A 19,064-nucleotide genomic window follows, 5' to 3' on the forward strand; every position below is an offset into this window, starting at 1 on the left:
TGTGGAACACAAATTCACCATCATTATTTAGACAACATTTGTACGTACTGTCCGTTTTGTTGAAACGCAAATACGCAGCATTACTAGTTCAAGTTACGTCGCTTAAGAGGGCGGAGGGAAGAGGGGCGAAGCAGAAGCGACCGTTTAGTTTACGTGACGCATACGACAATTGTTTATTATCACCCTTATTTAATCGTATTTGACGTCTAATATATATGTAGTTATACGCTAAGGTAGTCTCCTTCCTTTTTGCAAGCGTAAATTGTGTTTTTTTTTCTGTTCGCCTCGAGTGCACAACGTAAACAAAGTGGTGTCAAACGTTGCAACTAGCTAACGTAAACGAAAAAACAACGCTGCAGCGGAGAGGAGTTTGTTATCGCCAACATGAGAGGGAGTTCCTCATATGGGGACAGAGACAGAGACCGAGGACGGGACAGGTAATTTTAGAAGTGCATTCAACAGTCATGGAAACGACACACACATATGTAGCACATAATAAGTGTTGCATAATGTGAAGACATCAAGACAAGTTTGACCGAAAGCCTTCTTTACCGAAAGGCTTTCTTTCAGCCATAGCTCCATACATGCAACAAGGCTCAAAAGTACTGACTGTCTTCAGTTAACTGGCACAGTAAACACTGAACCCACTTATAAATTATATATTTATTGTGTGAGCCTTTAGGCTAAAATTGACTTCAGGGTGGAGCCAGGATAAATGTCGTGTTGTCAACAAAGGCTGTAAACTGTTTGGAGCACAGACGTTTAGGCCATAAAACTTTCATTAGTCTTTTGAACATGTGAGTTTGTTTTCTCGTCAGAAAAGTGACACCTACTCAGCAAATGTTATGGTCACAGTCACCGCAAACCACCGCAGTTATATCAGTTATATATTCAAGCTGAAGTCAGTTGTTAGCCATCTGGATCTACACCCACTTGATAATCTCACTTGGGAATCAACATTCTTTATTGATTTCACTTTTTTTTTTTTTTTACAGTCTGTCTCTGAATATTATAGCATGCAATTGCGATATGTGCATTAATGTTTATATCAAATCTCAATACAAGGACACACTAGTGTTTTAAACGGTGCATAACTTGCATCAGCAGTAGAGGTCTGATATAAGGTGTCTGCAGCCCCCTTGTGGACTTGGTGAAATATATCATTTTCACTCTTGAAATCATAAGAATAATAATAAAGGTCTGTGGCTGCAGGGAAGTCTGGGCATTGGATTCAGCTGTAGGAATATATACGTTGATAGCCAGTTATTGTCATGACATAAACAAGCATATAAAAATATAAAGAACTTCATTTTGGTAAAACTGTTCCCTCCTTTGCTGACTCTTAAGCGCTGTTTGTCTCTTGACCCTTGTCCCTCAGGCCTCGGTTTGGGGCCATGAGTGGTCGCAGTGGCCCCCCGCCCATGAAGTTTGGGAATCCAGGGGAACGTCTCCGCAAGAAGAGATGGAACCTGGACGAGCTGCCAAAATTTGAGAAGAACTTCTATGCTGAACATCCAGAAATCCAACACAAAAATCAGGTAAATCATTACATGTGTTTTTTAATGGGTTTTAATTCCCCTCACATTTTAAATTTTGAGTAATGTAAATCCTCCTCATAATCATATTTCTTTGTGAGGTCAAAGTAATTTCAGAAGAAGATATTACAAAAATATTAATTATTTGCACAACGCGATGTCCAATTATGTATGTTTTTTACTTTTTCTTCCTTTCTGCCTCCATGTCCAGTATGAAATGGAAGAGTTTTGCAGGAAGAAGGAGATCACCATCAGAGGCTCTGGCTGTCCAAAGTCGATCACTGCTTTTCACCATGCGCAGTTTCCACGTTAGTAGACCATACATTACACAAATGATAATGTCTGCACAATTGATCACTGTATTAGTGTATACAGTACAATACATCATTTATTCACTTACTGCTGCATCTAGGGACTAAAAAATATCAGTATTTTTGATGAAGCTACTTACATGGTTTATTTAAACAAAACATGTAACTGATGTAGGTTTTGTTTACAAGAAGATATTTTCAAGGATTTTTCTTCTGATTTAATGGTCGAGAGATATTGATTGATGATTGTCTCCCCACTAGAATATGTGATGGATGTGCTGATGCATCAGAACTTCAAGGAACCCACAGCCATCCAGGCTCAGGGTTTCCCTGTGGCCCTGAGTGGCAGGGACATGGTGGGGATTGCACAGACTGGCTCTGGAAAGACACTGGCTGTAAGGATGGCTGGCTGTTATCCTGCATGAAATCACACTTTAATGCAAAACTTCATAGTAATATAAATTACACAAAATGTCATGTCACAATATAGAAAGTGCAGAAAGAACACAAAAGAAATACAATATTAAGTCAAGACAAAATTAAGTTTCAACAGCTGAGCAGAGCATTTAGAGAAATTTAGGTGAGAAAGTCAAAATGTTTTGTTTTTTATTAAAAGAAGATTAATTGGGTTGGTTAAGGTTCCTGAAAGTAAACTATTTGACTGTCTAATGTCCTCTGCAGTATCTTCTTCCTGCTATTGTGCACATCAATCATCAGCCGTATCTAGAGAGAGGAGATGGTCCAATTGTAAGTACATATGCCAAACGTGTCACTCTGTTAGATGAAGTGTTTTATCTAAAAATGAAAGTGAAAGTATACATGACACTTGTTTTTTTACTATTCTGTAAAATCTTTTCTCCTCTTTCAACAGTGTCTGGTGCTGGCTCCAACCAGAGAGCTGGCCCAGCAGGTTCAGCAGGTGGCATATGACTATGGCAAGTCTTCCCGAATCAAAAGCACCTGTGTCTATGGTGGAGCACCCAAAGGGCCGCAGATTCGAGACCTTGAGAGGGGTGGGTATGGTTGTAGACAGCAATGTGCAATGGTTTATTCAAAACAGTTTGAGGGCGCACTCACACTAGGCAATCGTACCGTGCCCAAGCACGCTTTCCCCCTAAATTCCAGATTATTTGGCTAGTGTGAGTGCAAGTGTACCATGCTTGAGTACGGTACACTTGGTCACGCATGTGCACTAGGGATTCATATTTTTCCAGAAAATAAGACATTTTAAATCCTGGGAAAAGAAGCCAATTTTTCATCAACATTATAATGAATAGGTTATAGGCTTAATATTAGTTTGCATCCAGCGTGCTGCGTGGACTTCATTACATCTGCTGCACCGCTGCTACCACAATTATGAAATGATAAGTTTACTGTCTGTGACTATGACCCTCATAAAAGTAATATTTAACCTGTAGTACTGCATACTACACAGGCATGACTCAGAAGAACAAGCTTGCACTTTTTAATCATAGTGCGTTGTGTTAACTGATTGGCTATGTTGTGTTTTACCGGCGCAGAGCACACGAACACACCTGTGCATGTTTTATGAGAGTAAACTGTCTGCCTATGTTTTTGCGCAACGTATGTCTCGGAGGAAACCGTGCTTGAGTACACTTGGGTTTTGAGGTAATGTGAGTGCGGGCCAGCGGGTGACAGGGGAGGGGGGACATTCATGCTTCAGCATGGTACGGAACAACTGACCCTAGTGTGAGTGCACCCTGAAATGCAGCATTTCAATGAAACAATATATTGTCATTAAGTAATTGTAAGATTCAGAATGTCTGGACAAACCAGCAAACAACCAGAGCACTACTGAAATTATCTGCCTGACCACTTAACAGTATGAGTATTTAATCTGATTTGAGATGGATTTATGATGATTTTGTACATCTTTAGGTGTTGAGATCTGCATTGCTACACCTGGTCGCCTCATTGACTTCTTGGAGGCAGGGAAGACTAACCTGCGTCGCTGCACCTACCTAGTGCTGGATGAAGCTGATCGCATGCTGGACATGGGCTTTGAGCCGCAGATTCGCAAGATAGTTGAACAGATCAGGGTAGGAGAAAGGCTCAGTTACCATGACTTCATTTCATACAGTAACCATAATTTATTAATGTAGAAGTGTTTTTGTGTTTCATGTTTTCTTGCCCTTGTGTTTCTGTCTCTCAGCCTGACAGACAGACCCTGATGTGGAGTGCAACCTGGCCAAAGGAGGTTCGGCAGCTTGCGGAAGACTTCCTGAGGGACTATGTCCAGATAAATATTGGTGCCCTGGAGCTCAGTGCCAACCACAACATCCTGCAGATTGTTGATGTGTGCATGGAGAACGAAAAGGACCACAAGTAAGGAAAGCCAGTGTGACAGTATATTTCCGACAGCAGCAACATGACATTTTGTTGTAATCGTCTCACTAGCCTCTCTAATATTGTCTCAATACAAACTCATCCTTGGACACAGTTGAAACTGAGCACCAAGTTTCCTGACAGTCTTTCTGCCTCTGCCTCTCCCTCTCTACAGACTTCTGCAGCTGATGGAGGAGATTATGGCGGAAAAGGAGAACAAAACCATCATCTTTGTGGAGACCAAGAAACGTTGTGATGATCTGACGAGAAAGATGAGGAGGGATGGGTGAGAGAGCAAGACATGGAGAAATATTTACAGTGTCTGTGAACTATGCAAATATTTCATAGACAGGAGGCATTCAGACTCCTCACTTATCTTGTCACATCACTGATTTTGCTTGGTAGGTGGCCAGCCATGTGTATCCATGGAGACAAGAGCCAGCCAGAGAGAGACTGGGTACTCACAGGTAAGATAAATATATCCGTTTGTTATTGTTCATCATGTTTTCTCGTCTACATTTGTTATTTCCTGTCATAGCTGGAGTGCTAATGTACAATATGATCAGTTCAGTTTCATTGTTGTTTTATCCCACAGAATTCCGAAGTGGCAAAGCTCCCATCCTGATTGCCACTGACGTTGCCTCTCGTGGTCTTGGTATGTCTAATCACACTTACAGATGATACTACATAATCTCTCTAAATATTGTCTCATCTCTCCTTTCTGACTTTGTGAATAATATTTTGTCTGTAAATAATTAAGTTAGAGTGACACAAGTAGTTGGACTCTTTTTTGTACTAGTTGTCATAATCAGTAGGTAAGTATACTACAGATGAGAGCAGCTATAACTGGCAGAGTTAAGATTAATCAGTCCAGCTCATGAAATTGGAAAAAGAGCATATGAATTTATTTCATAATATTACAGACAGAGTTGTCTTCCTTTAACTATTTTCAGATCGATGTTAAGACAGTGTGTTCCCTTTATATATATTATATTACACTATGAATTATCCTAATAACACTAGTAAATATATGTAGTGATTCTGTTACCTGAGTGTGAAAACACCACAAAGGCATAATCAGTTTCAATGTAGTAATGAACAAAGCAATCAATTGAGCACATTGTGTACATATAAGGACATCCCCTCTATTATAACCTGACAATTTAATGAACTGTAACGTCCAGTATGGAGGCTGCTGGCCTTCTGCTCCACTGGGTTTATAGTCTGTTTCTTGTTACTGCAGTTAAAAAGCTTCCTTCAACCGGGGCTCTTTGGCACGCTGCCTGAAAGAAAGGGTGTGTTGGGCGGATGCTCCTGTGCACCTTTTCAGTGCAGATGTTGCTCATATTACTCATTATTTTTCCACACATATAATAATGGTGTAGTTCTATTGAGTTATTGTAGGATGCAGGATATGACCTCTGATTTGCTTGACTTGCTAAATTTCCCATGACTGTATCCTTGTTCTTTTTTCCCCTCTTCTCCTCTCAGGGTTCGGCAGCACACGGCAGCTGTAACAGTCTAAGCTGCTGTCTCTGCCCCCCTCAGTCACGTTAAAGTAGAAGCTCGGCTAGTTTTAGAGGGATTAAAGCCCCCCTTATTCCTCTTGGGTAAATAAGATCCCCCCTGCCCAGTATTGTCAGAGTTTGTAAATCCAACGAGCCTTCCTTGGGAGCAGCCTGAGGTGCCTGTATGTCTGCCCATCGGTCCGTCCAAAAAAAAAAAAAAAAAAAAAAAGCAGACAGACAGGGGGGGAGAGTGTTAGACGGGCTCGTCTGGATCCGGTCCTGGCCAGGGTCTGAGGAGGGCCCTGCAATGCGGCGAGAGCAACAGAACCAGCCGTTACTTGTGTCTCTCGAGGTTAAACGGTTCTGCTCCCGTCTGGCGTTGCTGGGGTGCGCAGCAGGTGGATGAATCCTGCCTCCCTCCCCCTCAGCCCCTCCCTATGAACCAGGACTGATCAGGGGGGACTGTCTACCTTTGTAAAAACAACATGAAAGGGGTAAGTACCTCACAGCCCCTTTCTTTAACTCCTCCATCAGCTCACCATACAGGCAGGTACTTCCATCGTGCTCATATTTTAGTGAAAGAAAAAAAAAAATCTATCATCATAAATCCAGGTTCTGGTTGATGGAAATGGCTTCTCTCTGTCAAGATGGAGAGGAGAAAGGGAGACTTATTGATCAGACTCAGCAGTGCTGTCAGAGCCCCATGTCTTCTGTAATGAGAAACAGACTCCTTGTTAAAACATTTTGGCCAGAAATCACAATGGTGTGAAGATTCTATGCCTAAACATGGTTTATTTACCTCTGTGTCATGCTCAGTGTACATAAAGTGAGCATGAAATCTGAAATCTCGCTCAGGTACAGTTGTTTCAGATTTATATGAGTTATCACGGTGTTTAAACCAAATGAATCTTTAATTTTTGCAGTATTTGCAGGTAAGTAAAACTATTTGAGTAAATTCTTGATTTCTAACTTAAAATATTAGAAACTAAATATTTAATGTAATTACAAATATGCATTTAATGTAATTAAAAACGATCAGCTCTTGAACAATCAATTCTTAAATGAAGCTTCATTATGTTTCCACGCTGTTAAACCAATTTGCTCTCAATTCAAAAGATGTGGAAGACGTCAAGTTCGTCATCAACTATGACTATCCCAGCTCCTCTGAGGATTACGTCCATCGTATTGGACGTACAGCCCGCAGTACCAACAAGGGCACTGCATACACCTTCTTTACCCCAGGGAACTTGCGGCAGGCCCGTGACCTTGTCCGAGTGTTGGAGGAGGCCCGGCAGGCCATCAATCCTAAACTGCTTCAGTTTGTGGATTCGGGCCGTGGTGGAGGAGGCGGTAAGATAGTCAAACATGCTGCAAAACAAGTCTGAGACAAGTGTGTAGATCTGAAGAGGAGAGGTTGTAGTCAACAGTATAAAGATTACACAGATTTTCTATGTATTGTTTCTTACAGGTGGCAGAATGCGTTACCGGGGCAGCAACTCCAGCAACCCTAACCTAATGTACCAGGACGAGTGTGATCGCCGCATGCGCTCTGGTGGAGGTGGCAGCAAAGACAACCGCCACAACAACCGTGATGGAGACCGCTCCTCTTCCTCCTACAGGGACAGAAGCCGTGATCACAGGAGCAGCTACAACTCTGGCTCAGATCACTACCAGAGCTACAGCAGCGGCGGGGGCTTCAACTCCCGCAGCGGAGCACAGTCCGGTGGTGGTGGAGGTCAGAACCAGCCTAGCCAGCCGCAGCCCCAGTTTGGCCAGCCTCCTCCACCTCCACCATCAGGGGGGCCACTACATCTGATGGCTCAGCAGTTTGCTCCACCGCAACCCCCTTTAATGGGCTTCATAGGGCAACCGCCATACTCCTTTGCCTCTCCTCCCCCTCCTCCTTCTGGCCCACCACCTCCCCGGAAGTAGAAAAGTTAAGTTGTACTACTTTATTTTTGCTCTCCAGCTCAACAGGCTGGAGTATGAAAAGGGAATTATCTGAGGAGGTAAGGGCTCATATTTTCTATTTGTTTTATGTTTTGAATACGGCATACATGTCTGGAACTTTACGTATCCTCTAGAAATGGAAAATGTAACCTTTGTGTTCAAAGTTGCTCTCATATATCGCGCAGGAGCAAGTTTCTTGTGTTTTCATTTCAGTCAAACACTACAGCGGTGGATTTCACAGTCGTTTGTTGCCACATATCAGCTGTTTGGGTAGAATGAAAACTAGCTTACAGACAATAACACATCCATAGTTTGTGGTTTAGAGTGCTGGTCTAGGGGAAAAAAGTAAATGATTTATATCAGGGACCATATTATTATTATTATTATTACTATTACTATCTGTTATTACTTATTGTTTTGGTTTGGGCTTTGTGTTATCTTAAATACAGTCATTGTAATGGACTGTCATGCTAGGTTTTGATATAAGGGAAATATCATGCATGTTTTTACATGTCTGTGTCTTGTAGCAAGTAAAAACATCTGTTTCTATTTTCTTGTGACTGATTTAATGAAGAGGTCAGTTGATACAAACTCGTTTTAAATGCTCTGCACACCCACACTGGTGTTTTCACTTATTCAGGCTATTTTGACCTCTGCTCAGGTTGAAGTTGAACCAGGATGATATACAGTAGCTAGAAAAAGTTAATATTTCAATCAAGCACAGTGTGTGTACATGCCTGCAGTCTTCAGACAATGTCCCATTTGGCAAAAGAAGTGAAAACAGCTGTGTGGATGTACTGAGCATGCGTTGAGCATTCTTTGTTTGTCTTCTAGTGCTCTATTTCTTAATAAAGAACAACTTGAAGTAAAGCTGTATTCTTTATTGATTCACTTGATGAATTCCTCATACAAATACCGTCATTTGTATTAAAGACACATTCGGGATACATTCTCATTTTATACCCAGCGGCATTTACTTGCACTTTGCTACTTTTGGAAAATATACATAAGGCCTGAACCTTTTATTTCCATTTGGAGAACAAATAAAGAGACTATTTCTCTCTCAAATTTCATTTTGTTTTTGTGTTTCTCTATTGTGTACTCATTTTATAAATGTGGATCCAGTCTAGTTAATTAAACCTGGTACAGATTTTTAATCTAGACAAGGGTGATGGCATTGATCATGTTTGAGCAGCTTCTTGCGCTTATAACTGCATAGAGTGGAGGAAATTGTTCCTCTGCCTATTCTCTTAAAGAGGGAATCTAACGTGTTTTACCAACAAAAACTGAATCCAGACATGAAATGGGAAGGCTACAATACACAGGCTGCCTGCCTCATTTTGGATCCCAAATCACAGATGTCTACCTCAAGTTAATTCTGTAAACCAGGACCACTGTCAACAACAGCAAGCCAGACCAGACCTACTCAAACAGTCACTGATTAAAACTACTCCAGTTAAAGAATGTGCTGCTGTGAATATACTTGTGAGAAAACGCTACTGTAATCTCAATCTAAATCTAACAGTGCTGTCAAACCTGTTACCTACTCTGTTCACTCATTTACAATCTGCTTGAGCCATGACAGACTAGTTAGAATGTATTTAGTTTTTTTCTGATTATTGCTTCTTCCTGCTAATCCAGACAAGCTATAGGTGTAAATGTATTCATAAATAAATAACAGCTCAAGTGCCTGTAGGAGTGACAGCTGATTTATAGTATGGACAAAACAGTCCATCAGAATGATTAATGGCTCCGTCTGATGATTGTTCATTGATGTGGGTTTGTGCACCATTTATTTAACACTTGCTTTCAAGTAAATGTATAACTGAATCAATATTACTCAGTAGGCCATTCTTGAATTGATCCCTCATGCTATTTGTAACTTAATAGCATTACTTCTCCAGCTTTACCTCTACTGCAGTTACACAATGGCACAGGTCACATGGAACCAGTCTGCCTCCAATTCCTTTATTTCAGTCTGTATAATTTAAGAAGTGATCACAGACCCATGCTCCAGATTAACTCAATGAACATGGATTTCATGATTATTCCATCATTTGTTTCACAAAGTCTTTTCTGAAAAGGACATGAACATATTAAAGCAGAGAAAAAAAAGATTAAGTCATTTGTTTACATACAGTATATGTACAAAGAAAAAGCAAAGTAAGAGTTTCATCTCAGGCACATGTGGTAGAATCAAATAGAATGTCAGCGATGTCAACTCAGGACTTGTCGTCCCATCTTTGGGTCGATTGACAGCAGAAAGGCAGCAGATGAGAAAAGACAAATGTGCTGTGAAAGGGAATGTTTCATGTGCAAAACTAAAAAAAAATAAAAATAAGTGCATGATAGGTCAAAGTTGTGTAAAAAATAAATCTCCAAATCATAATCCTGAGTGAAACGTAATGTAGAAGTGTTCAAAGAAAAGTGCAACAATAAAAAGAGGGAGAAAATGGCAGCGTTTGTAAAGGGTCAGAGATTTACCGCCCCTCCGTCGTAAGCCTTCTTCAATGAACACATTATGACAGAGCACAACAGGAAAAACACAGCTGTCGATAAATAACATTAATGAATGCTGAAGTCCATTTATCTGCTTCTTCTGTTTTCTGGGTCCTGGAGTATACATGCTGCCTCACTATCACACTGTTATGACTTCATTAATAGAACAGAACGTTCATTAATGTTTCATGTGACACCTGTGATTTTCCCCACTGTGACAAATCAAAACATCTGCTGTGAAAAAAGCCCTACTGTCACAGCTTTGACACACAACTGGAATTATGCCGAAACACAAATAAAAAAAATAAAAAAAAGACACAAATCAAAACATTATGTGTGTCAGCTCCTTACATACATCAAGTCTGATTCTCATGGTCCAAGTACTTCAGCATTTCAGATCAACTCCTCTCACTCTGAACCGTCTCCACTGGACGACAGCGAACATCACTACCTATTGTTTTAAATGCGGGAGGTTACACTTACATTTAGTTTCATCATTTCCCTATGCAACTCTGTCTTTGACTTTCTGAGGTATATTAATGGGTTAAGCTAGTAAGTTGAGCTTGACACCATTTGACCGTTATATTCACTGTGACACCTCTTCCTCGAACAGTAGCTCTGAAACAGGTTGCCATGTGATCAGAAACAACTTTCAATGCAGATTAATCAAGTAAAATACTGACTATTCTATATCATAAATTAAACACATTAGGTTTTTGGCTGTTGTATATTACTCTGTGTGCATATGACACTTGCTTTGCTTTGTAAAAATGTCAGACAGCATCTTCTACGTGTAATTTACATGATGTAAGAGATCTAAGAGGATTGTTAAACGGTATGTAAATCAGCCAAATGCACACATTCAGTTTTTTTTAAAAGGCTCAACTTGTTTTTCCGAAAAGTCGCTGCATTGATTGGATCAGTGTTTTTTGCCAGTGTGCTTTATATCACCATGTTAGACTGATTGTTTGAAGAAGGGAATGTAGCTACGAAACACAGGAACATGGAGATGATTGGATAAAGGACAGGAAGGCACAAGGTAGAAGCTGTTTCCCCGCTGCTGGCCTCACGTCAGTTTGTGTTATCAAACCAGAGTTTGAAACCACTGAAGTGTACAGAGGACGTTTAGCCTCAGCCGGCGATAAGGGACAACTTCAACCTAAATCTAAAAAGGAAGCAGCAGATCAGATGACAGGAAGGTGTTTCCTTCACACTAAAGGTTCCCCCAGGTGTTTGGAGGTGGGAACTGGTCCACATCACCGGATTCATCGAGAGATTTGTCCCCAAGGTTGAATGTAATCTTGTACCGCAAACGCACTTTTTCCTGAAACATGAGAGAAAAAATTAAGTCCAGTTTGAGTGATTCTCAGCTGCTGCTTCATTTATAAAGTCATTAAAAGTTTATAGGTGTATAAAACATGCACTGACGACATAGAGCAGTTCATTTTATACATAATGATATGTCTATTTAATTTAGATGCAGTTTCAGTGTCTTCAATGAAAAACGGAATAACCAATTTACGAGTCATTAAAAACTGTAACATTACAAACTCTGGGGGAGGGGTGATGTGACAGAGTACCTTATGAGGATTAGCCAACAGCAGAATCTGTGTGATGGTGGATGGAGGCAAGATGGGGTTGAACGCTGGGAGCTCAGTACTAGAAGGAGGCTGTAGTTTCACTTTCATCACCTAGGCAACATAAATAACCACCCGCATGAAAATCACCTTAATAAGCAATATTCACAATTGATCAGTTTTCACCTAACTGAATGTTGGGACTCTTACACGACACTCTAATACTGAGTTAAACAGAGTAAGTAGAGGCTCATTTAGAAAAGTCAAACATTTGTGAACTGGACTGGAAACCATTCAGGTACATGATGGTATCATTGTCATCATGAACCTACCTTGGGTACAGCTGCCTGAAAGCGGATGTTGGTGACAGGAATGGGAGCTGAGGACAGCATGGAGATGATCACCACCAGCACGTCGGGTCGTGACGGTGGACAGTCACGAGCAAACGTGAATAAAACTCGGAGGCTGTGTTTGTCAAATACAGTCACTGGTAACAAGCTGCCTGAAATATACATGCGGACAAAAACAAAATAACTGAATATGATGAAGACAAGTGACTTTTTAAAATTTAAAAATGGTGTTTTCTAAGACCTATTAACACATCTGGAGTCACTGGTCATACTTGGTTTGATTAATTCCAGAGGCACTGTAACGTCAGCTAGGGAGATGTTGTTGTGGGGGTCAGCAGCTGTGAGACTGGGATTGGAGAGGAGAATGTCAGGCTGTTCAGAGTGGAAAGCCAGGCTGGATGTTGGCCCGGGAGCAGCACCGGAGGAGGTTGTAGTTGCAGTAGAAGCAGGTCTAGAGTTGGTGCTGGACTTGGTCTGGAGATCTCGTAAGGGGACTCTTGACTGAGGTTGGAGTTTATCCCTGCATGTGAGAGTAATGATTAGTTAGAGTAAGCGATTAGAAGCATTAAAGAACAGAAAAAAATACTTATCTTCATTAGAATTACATGATGGTTATGTCATAAACTTAAAATCTGATCTCACCATTTAACCTGCTGGCTCTCTGGAGGTAGAGACTGCTCTAATAATGTCTTCCCCAGCAAGTCTAGCTCATCCATGGCTTTGGGAGCAGCTGTGGGGCCCCCTACTGGTGGGGCCTGCAGAGTTTGGGCCACAGCCGGTAGCAGCACTGTGGCTGGGACTGATGCAGTGTAGAATTCTGTGCCATCACAGGACTGGGAGAACAAAGAATGGCTTAAAGTTTGCATGTCACGACTGTGTGATTGAAAATAACCATTGTCAATATTAAAGCCACTGTGTTTAACTTGTATGTGATGAACACATGTTTTAAGTTTTTGTGTGCCTGAAAGTGACTTTCATGTGAGCATGTACACATTATTATCTTACAACTCTCACCTGAAACATGTTCTGAGGATCACAGTTTTCAGTTACATTCAGTCCTAAAAGAGTAGAAACAACAAAGGTTAATTGGTGGTTCTTTTTTAGTTCATATTCAAATCAAATTATCAGGTTTGACTAAAATCTAAAAGGGCTGTGAATGATTCCAGCTTTGTTGTGGTCTATCCAGGTGTGGCCTGCCTCTGAAGATACTGGGCTTTAGCCAGACAGCCAACAGGAGGGCTACAACCAAGCAATGGAAAAAAGGCAAAACTGTGCTGTGCAGACAGATCTGTGCCTTTAATGCTGACTCAAACTTTTCTGGGGCTTCTCAAAAAACATTAGGTCAGTAATCCACTTCTGTGTCTACAAGCCAGATGAGCTTTTTTTGTGCTTACCCAGTGACATGAGTTCATCATCCAGGAGGTTGATGCCCATGCTCTGAGTCAGGATCTGTAGGCTGGAGGGCTCTTGGTTGGACGGTGCTGTGCTGGCTGATGGATTAAGCCCTGCCAGGTCAACAAGTGCTGAACTGCTGCTGCCTGATGTGAACAGAGAAAAGCCAGCTGTGATCTTAGTCTACAGAAAAGTTTGGAGGATTTGTTAAAATAATAAAGCTCTCTAAACACTGATGACATGGAAAACTGTTACCTGGTTGTGAGGATTTGGTTATGCCATCACTTGTCACCTCCTCCCCCTTCACCAGCTGCCTGTACAGGTTGATGACCTGTGTCAAACTGTCATTGGCCTGTAAGATATCCGCTGTAAGCAGGAAACAGACTGATTAGCAACACCAAAGTGGTTTTCCAGTCTTGTGCATTAGAATCAGGCTGACATCATTTGGGGAAAAGAGTGACTTAATGAAAGCCTCGCTCTGCCTTTAACTATGAGCTACCTTACCTAAGGCTTCATCATTATCCTCTGTATCGCTGGCTAATCGGAAAAGCGTGGGCCTCATCTTTTCACAGCGTTGGTAAAGATCCTGTAAATAGACACGTGTTTAAAACAACTCTCTCGTGAGTGTTTTTAGCAGGAGTTTAAACGTGTGGCTGAATCTGCTTTTAATGTGCTAAGCTGTGATAACCTTAATCAGCTCCTGGTTGCTCTCGGAGCAGCTCTCTTTGTTGTAGCCTTCTAGCAGCTGGCTCAGCAGGCTCACGCTCTCTTTCACCTCCTGGATGGCGTTAACCCGCTTTGATACTTTCTCCACTCGCTTTTGGTCCTAGGAAAAAGAACAAGAGGATCTCACAGCACCCAGGACCAATAAAAATCTTTATGAGTTTCAAAAACAGCAGCATTTCTGCAGTATTTCATAATTGAATTTGTTCAAAGTGATTATGAGCAAAGTTAGATGGCAATATAGTGATAATAAAGGCAGTTTCAAAGTGAAAGACAATAAATGTCTCAATGAAAGTAAATTGGGTTTTTCTTTTCACAATTATAAGCAAACACTAATACAGATGTATGTGTGACAATGTACTGTACACCACATGTGGTAAACAGAGCCAATGACTCACCTCCTGGACCATTTCCTTAATGAGTTTGTTTGCTGCCCTAAGATCTTCAGGTTGAGTGCTGTTCAACAGACGAGAAAGCATCTACAAAAACAGGATAGGACATAAGAGGGAAGTAGTAAGAGAGGAGGAAGAGAACTTTGAATGATTTAATGATCTTCCCAGAAGTTTCACTTCAGTTATTTTAGATATTTATATGAATCTGGCATGACGGTGATAAAATACACAAGTATATCCTTTAGGACCTCGAGTCAAGATGGTTGGTGCTTCTTCATCACTAATACTACATACCTTGGATTTCTCCTCATCCTCAAAGATGGCACTTGCGGTTCTGGGTGGAGGTGGCGGTAGTGGCTTGTCATCAGGAAGCATGGGATCCTGCTTGACAATACCTGGAAGGGTACAGGGAAACCTCTTAACCTTATATAAACATACAATCTGTCAACAGCACAACTATATACAGTGCGATCCATTGTACATTGTATATGCAGTAGCAGTATTACTTACAGAATCCAGGTCACCACTGACTGGTAAAGAACAGCAACATTATAAGCATGCAGTACTGTCCATTAACATATATGATAGTAGTGATACTGGATCTACAACACTGTGCTTGAGACTTCTCAAAGATTAAAAAGGACAGGTTCATAATTCAAGTCCGTCTAAAAACAGTAGTCAGGTGCCCAAATAAACACACTGTGGATTTTGGTCCCCATCATTTACACTAAGATCACATCTGAAGCAGATCTTTAAATAGCCAGTATGAACAGGAGGAATGATTACAGCAAGGAAACCCTCTCTGTGTTCATATGGACACCTGACTGTTTAAAGACAGAACATCCAATATTTTAAAGATTTCATATACCTTTAACTATTTACAGAAAGAACTATTCAATATGGCAAAAATGGGCACTGCTCATACAGTACAACCCTGCATGAGTACAGACTCTATTGAAGTAACTTAACAATGCACTACATTTGACTAAGCATGACTAAGGACTCGTGCTTGTGGCTCATCATCACCAGAAAAAGGAGAACTGACATGAACTACAGTAGTACTAAACAAGACTAAAACAAAGAACCAAAAAACACATTTAAAAGCGGACTACCTGGAACTAAAAATCACATCCACATACCACTCTATAGTGAATGTATGGAATAACATACCATGCATGTGTAACTAAGGTCACTTTCTAAACTTCAAGCTAAAGAACTTGTAAAAGTCCTTTGTCTTGTCGGTTATTCATTTCCTCATACTTCTGGAACACTCACCTTGTTTTTTCAGCATCTGATAGGCTTCTGCTATTTTGGTCTCTTCTGGCAGTCTCACTGTCCAGCTGAAAATCATTTCTAAGACCTTCTTCTTTACTGGTTCTGGAGCCCGAGTACCCAAATACTGAAAAGGACAGGAGAGGGGATTGAGCAACGTTAAAGAAATAGCATCTAAAGGAGATTAACATATTTTAAAGACAATTATACTGTACAACAAGTATACTGATGTGCTGACTATAATTTAGGTGGCCAGTTTTATATTCAGAGATGTAGCGGAGTGAAAACAAACTGGCAGCTTAAATACAACATGTGTGATTTCTAATGCTTGTTAGAAATATGTTATGTGTAGCAGATTGCAGGATGTTACCACAAACTGGATATCATTAGCTGCAACAGCTTGAGTTAAGAGGGCAGATTCATACACTGACAGATGGTCCTTTGTACTGGTGCTTTTGTTCAACTATCCTCTTAAAGTTTATACAGCAACTGGTTAAAAACACCACAAAAAAGAACTGTAGTATTACTGACATACAGTAGCAGCTGAACAGACATAACAGCATAAAAACAGGGATTTACCTTGGGTGAGACCACCTTTATGAGCTCATTAAGAAAGCGGAACTTCCCCACTTCACCGTGAAAGCGCTTTCCGCAGATCTTCATGCACGTCTCAAGAACCTGTGAATTGTTCAAAGATTGTTTGTTTTACCTTTTTACAGACAAGCCTTCACAAAAAAGCCTCAACTATCAAAACAATGACACTTCGCATGTACACATTGTACACTTGTCAGTCACATAACACAAAAGTTTTGATGGAAAGTGTTTTTTGCAACACTGCATGCATGGCAATTTCTTACCATAAGTGCCTGCATAGCCTCCCACTCCTGAGGAGACTGGATTTTGTGGGCCAGAAGTCTGGTTGCAAGCTGGGGTCTGATAAATAAAAACAAACTGAACTGTGAACTTGAATTTACTGACAGAGATTAAAAAGGAGCCAAGAATAACGCATGATACAAATTTGAAATACCACAAAAACATTATTTATGAACATACACAAATAATTTAGCAACACAAGGATTTTTCCAACCAAGCAAATCTTGTACAGCTGTAAAAGCTGTGAAGCTGGATGAGAGCAATTTCTATACATTAAATGCAAGCATTGATCAGTTACACATTTCTTTTATATTAACAAAGACAATAGCTAATATTGAATATTTCTTCATCATCAAATTCTTCAACATTTCTCACCCTTCTGGTTCATCATTGAGCTGATCACAAAAGCCATTGATACAGTCCCAGTCAGCCTCCTTATTTAGGGGGTTGGTGGCCTTGTCTGTGTGAAAGGAAAATGTATTACTGACCTTACATTCAACCACAACAAAAAACACAATCATTCTGTTTACACTGTAGAGCTTTGTGATTTATTGGCAGAAAGTGACTCAATGATAAATCTCTGTGAGTCTCTATATTCAGCTGTTGCCTGTACTTATTTACAATATGTAAACTATGAGTTGTGTGGTTTCGAGCACGAAGACACTTTCAAGAAGACAACGTGACATTGTCGTGCGGTTGTAGAAAAAGAATGACTTCACAGTTTCTGTTTTGGGCTGAGCTTTCGTACAACTAGCTTGACTTGGTTCTTCGGGTCGGCAGTCAGCAGCTAAACTAGCTTGTCGGTGTGGTTAGCACTCGCTAGACATTCCTGGTTTTTCCTATTAAAATATCATGTTCATCATTAACCTAAAGCTGTCAGCGGCAACATGACACGAGCACCAAATGTGAGCACATTACAACAAACCAAACAGATTATCTGAATGAATTTTGTTCCTCGTCGCTCACTGCACTTTTTGATTTGATGACACTCGCAAAAAAAACTATTATCCAGAGAAAGCGCTGTAACCGGCAGCGGAAAGTTCAAACCGACATTTTATCACCTATATTCCTTTATAGTGTATCGCCTGTCGCTTGACGCTCAAAAGTGAATGGGATATTATAATGTATGATGACTTACTGATGCGAGACTGCAGGCTAGCCTCATCTGGAGGCGCCGCCATCTTTCGGGAATTCTAAACAAGTGGCCAACCATCGCGTGATTCTTGTAACATATCGCGGGAGTGGATGACGACCGTTGGAGCCATCTGTTGGGCATGGAGAGAAACCATAGACATATATACGTAGACGCCGCATTGACTGTTGAGAGGCGTGCCTTAAAGCGCCGCCATCTTGGTACGGGGTTAGCAGAGACAGTACTACATGTATGTCTACGGAGGTAAGAGGTACTCCACAGTCTAAAAATAGAATTATTCACTGAAATGTCGACTGATCTCCAAACGGTAGTGCAGCATTATATGCAGTCATTCGTATGCTGTCAGAATTTACCATTACCATTAATTTATAAGTTATAATTTATAAGTATAATATACTAATACACACATTCACGCAGCACCACAGCAAGTTCATTCAAGCGCTTCATAAACACTCAGAAGTTATAAAGCAAGCATTTATGTAGGCCTACCGGTTTATTTCGTGGAAATGTTAGCTTTAAATAAACAGGATGTGAAATTATCGATGAAGTGTATACATAGCGTTAGCATTAGCGTTAGGATTAGCGTTAGCATTAGCGTTAGGATTAGCGTTAGCATTAGCGTAGCTCGCTAAGATAGCTTATCTTTTTAACTGTATGAGGACAATGTTATCTGGGATCAGCGATCGAGGATACACACAGTCCATATTATCGCTCAATTTAAAAGCAATATGACCAATTTGCAGCCATTTTATTAATTAAAGAGATATTAGAAAAGATAAGTTCACTTTTCTTCTGAAGTTAGCATATACACTGTGTGTTTCCATGGTCACAAAAACACACTTGCTGTAGAGTTATCAGGACTGTGGTTGGTTGTTAATGTTAAATTGCTGTTTACTTAACCTTTTTTGTCCTTTTTACAGATCATTGATCCACATCATTTATCAAGTAAGCAAGTCTTTAAAGTATTTTATGCCTTATTTTTGTTTCTTTTTAATATCTGAATCTGCACACCACTTGCACAATGACATGTACAGTAACAGCTATTTAACTGACAGTTTGTGTTTTGCTTGTGTTTTCTGTTTTAGATGCCCTGACACTACAAATGGGGACTGCAAACGAATTAACCTTTTCTCAGGCAGATCAGAAGAGGCTGCATTACACCCCAGACCAGTCAGGAGGGATT

At 40.6% G+C, this 19,064-nt stretch overlaps 2 protein-coding genes across 2 annotated transcripts; one reads left to right on the forward strand and one right to left on the reverse strand.

The window, feature by feature from the left end:
- Positions 1-131: 131 nt before the first annotated feature.
- On the forward strand, positions 132-8,514 carry LOC128371511 (probable ATP-dependent RNA helicase DDX17). Its single transcript, XM_053331849.1, has 13 exons — positions 132-437; positions 1,379-1,538; positions 1,747-1,843; positions 2,108-2,241; positions 2,528-2,593; positions 2,718-2,859; positions 3,746-3,906; positions 4,020-4,192; positions 4,368-4,478; positions 4,598-4,659; positions 4,788-4,847; positions 6,817-7,050; positions 7,169-8,514. Exons 1-13 carry the CDS (start codon positions 385-387, stop codon positions 7,630-7,632), a joined length of 1,917 nt encoding a protein of 638 aa, XP_053187824.1. The 5' UTR covers positions 132-384; the 3' UTR covers positions 7,633-8,514.
- An 896-nt stretch (positions 8,515-9,410) lies between these two features.
- Positions 9,411-17,947, reverse strand: LOC128373168 (ADP-ribosylation factor-binding protein GGA1-like). Its single transcript, XM_053333454.1, has 17 exons — positions 17,867-17,947; positions 17,104-17,188; positions 16,713-16,788; positions 16,435-16,533; positions 15,859-15,982; positions 14,878-14,978; positions 14,590-14,670; positions 14,157-14,294; positions 13,973-14,054; positions 13,724-13,834; positions 13,471-13,614; positions 13,091-13,134; positions 12,719-12,909; positions 12,349-12,596; positions 12,059-12,228; positions 11,730-11,840; positions 9,411-11,473 (listed from the first exon to the last, which is right to left on the reverse strand). The coding sequence occupies exons 1-17, from the start codon at positions 17,907-17,909 to the stop codon at positions 11,363-11,365; spliced, it is 1,959 nt and encodes a 652-aa protein (XP_053189429.1). The 5' UTR covers positions 17,910-17,947; the 3' UTR covers positions 9,411-11,362.
- Positions 17,948-19,064: the final 1,117 nt, after the last annotated feature.

The sequence above is a fragment of the Scomber japonicus genome, chromosome 2 (assembly GCF_027409825.1).
Source record: "Scomber japonicus isolate fScoJap1 chromosome 2, fScoJap1.pri, whole genome shotgun sequence".
NCBI classification, from domain to species: Eukaryota; Metazoa; Chordata; class Actinopteri; order Scombriformes; family Scombridae; genus Scomber; species Scomber japonicus.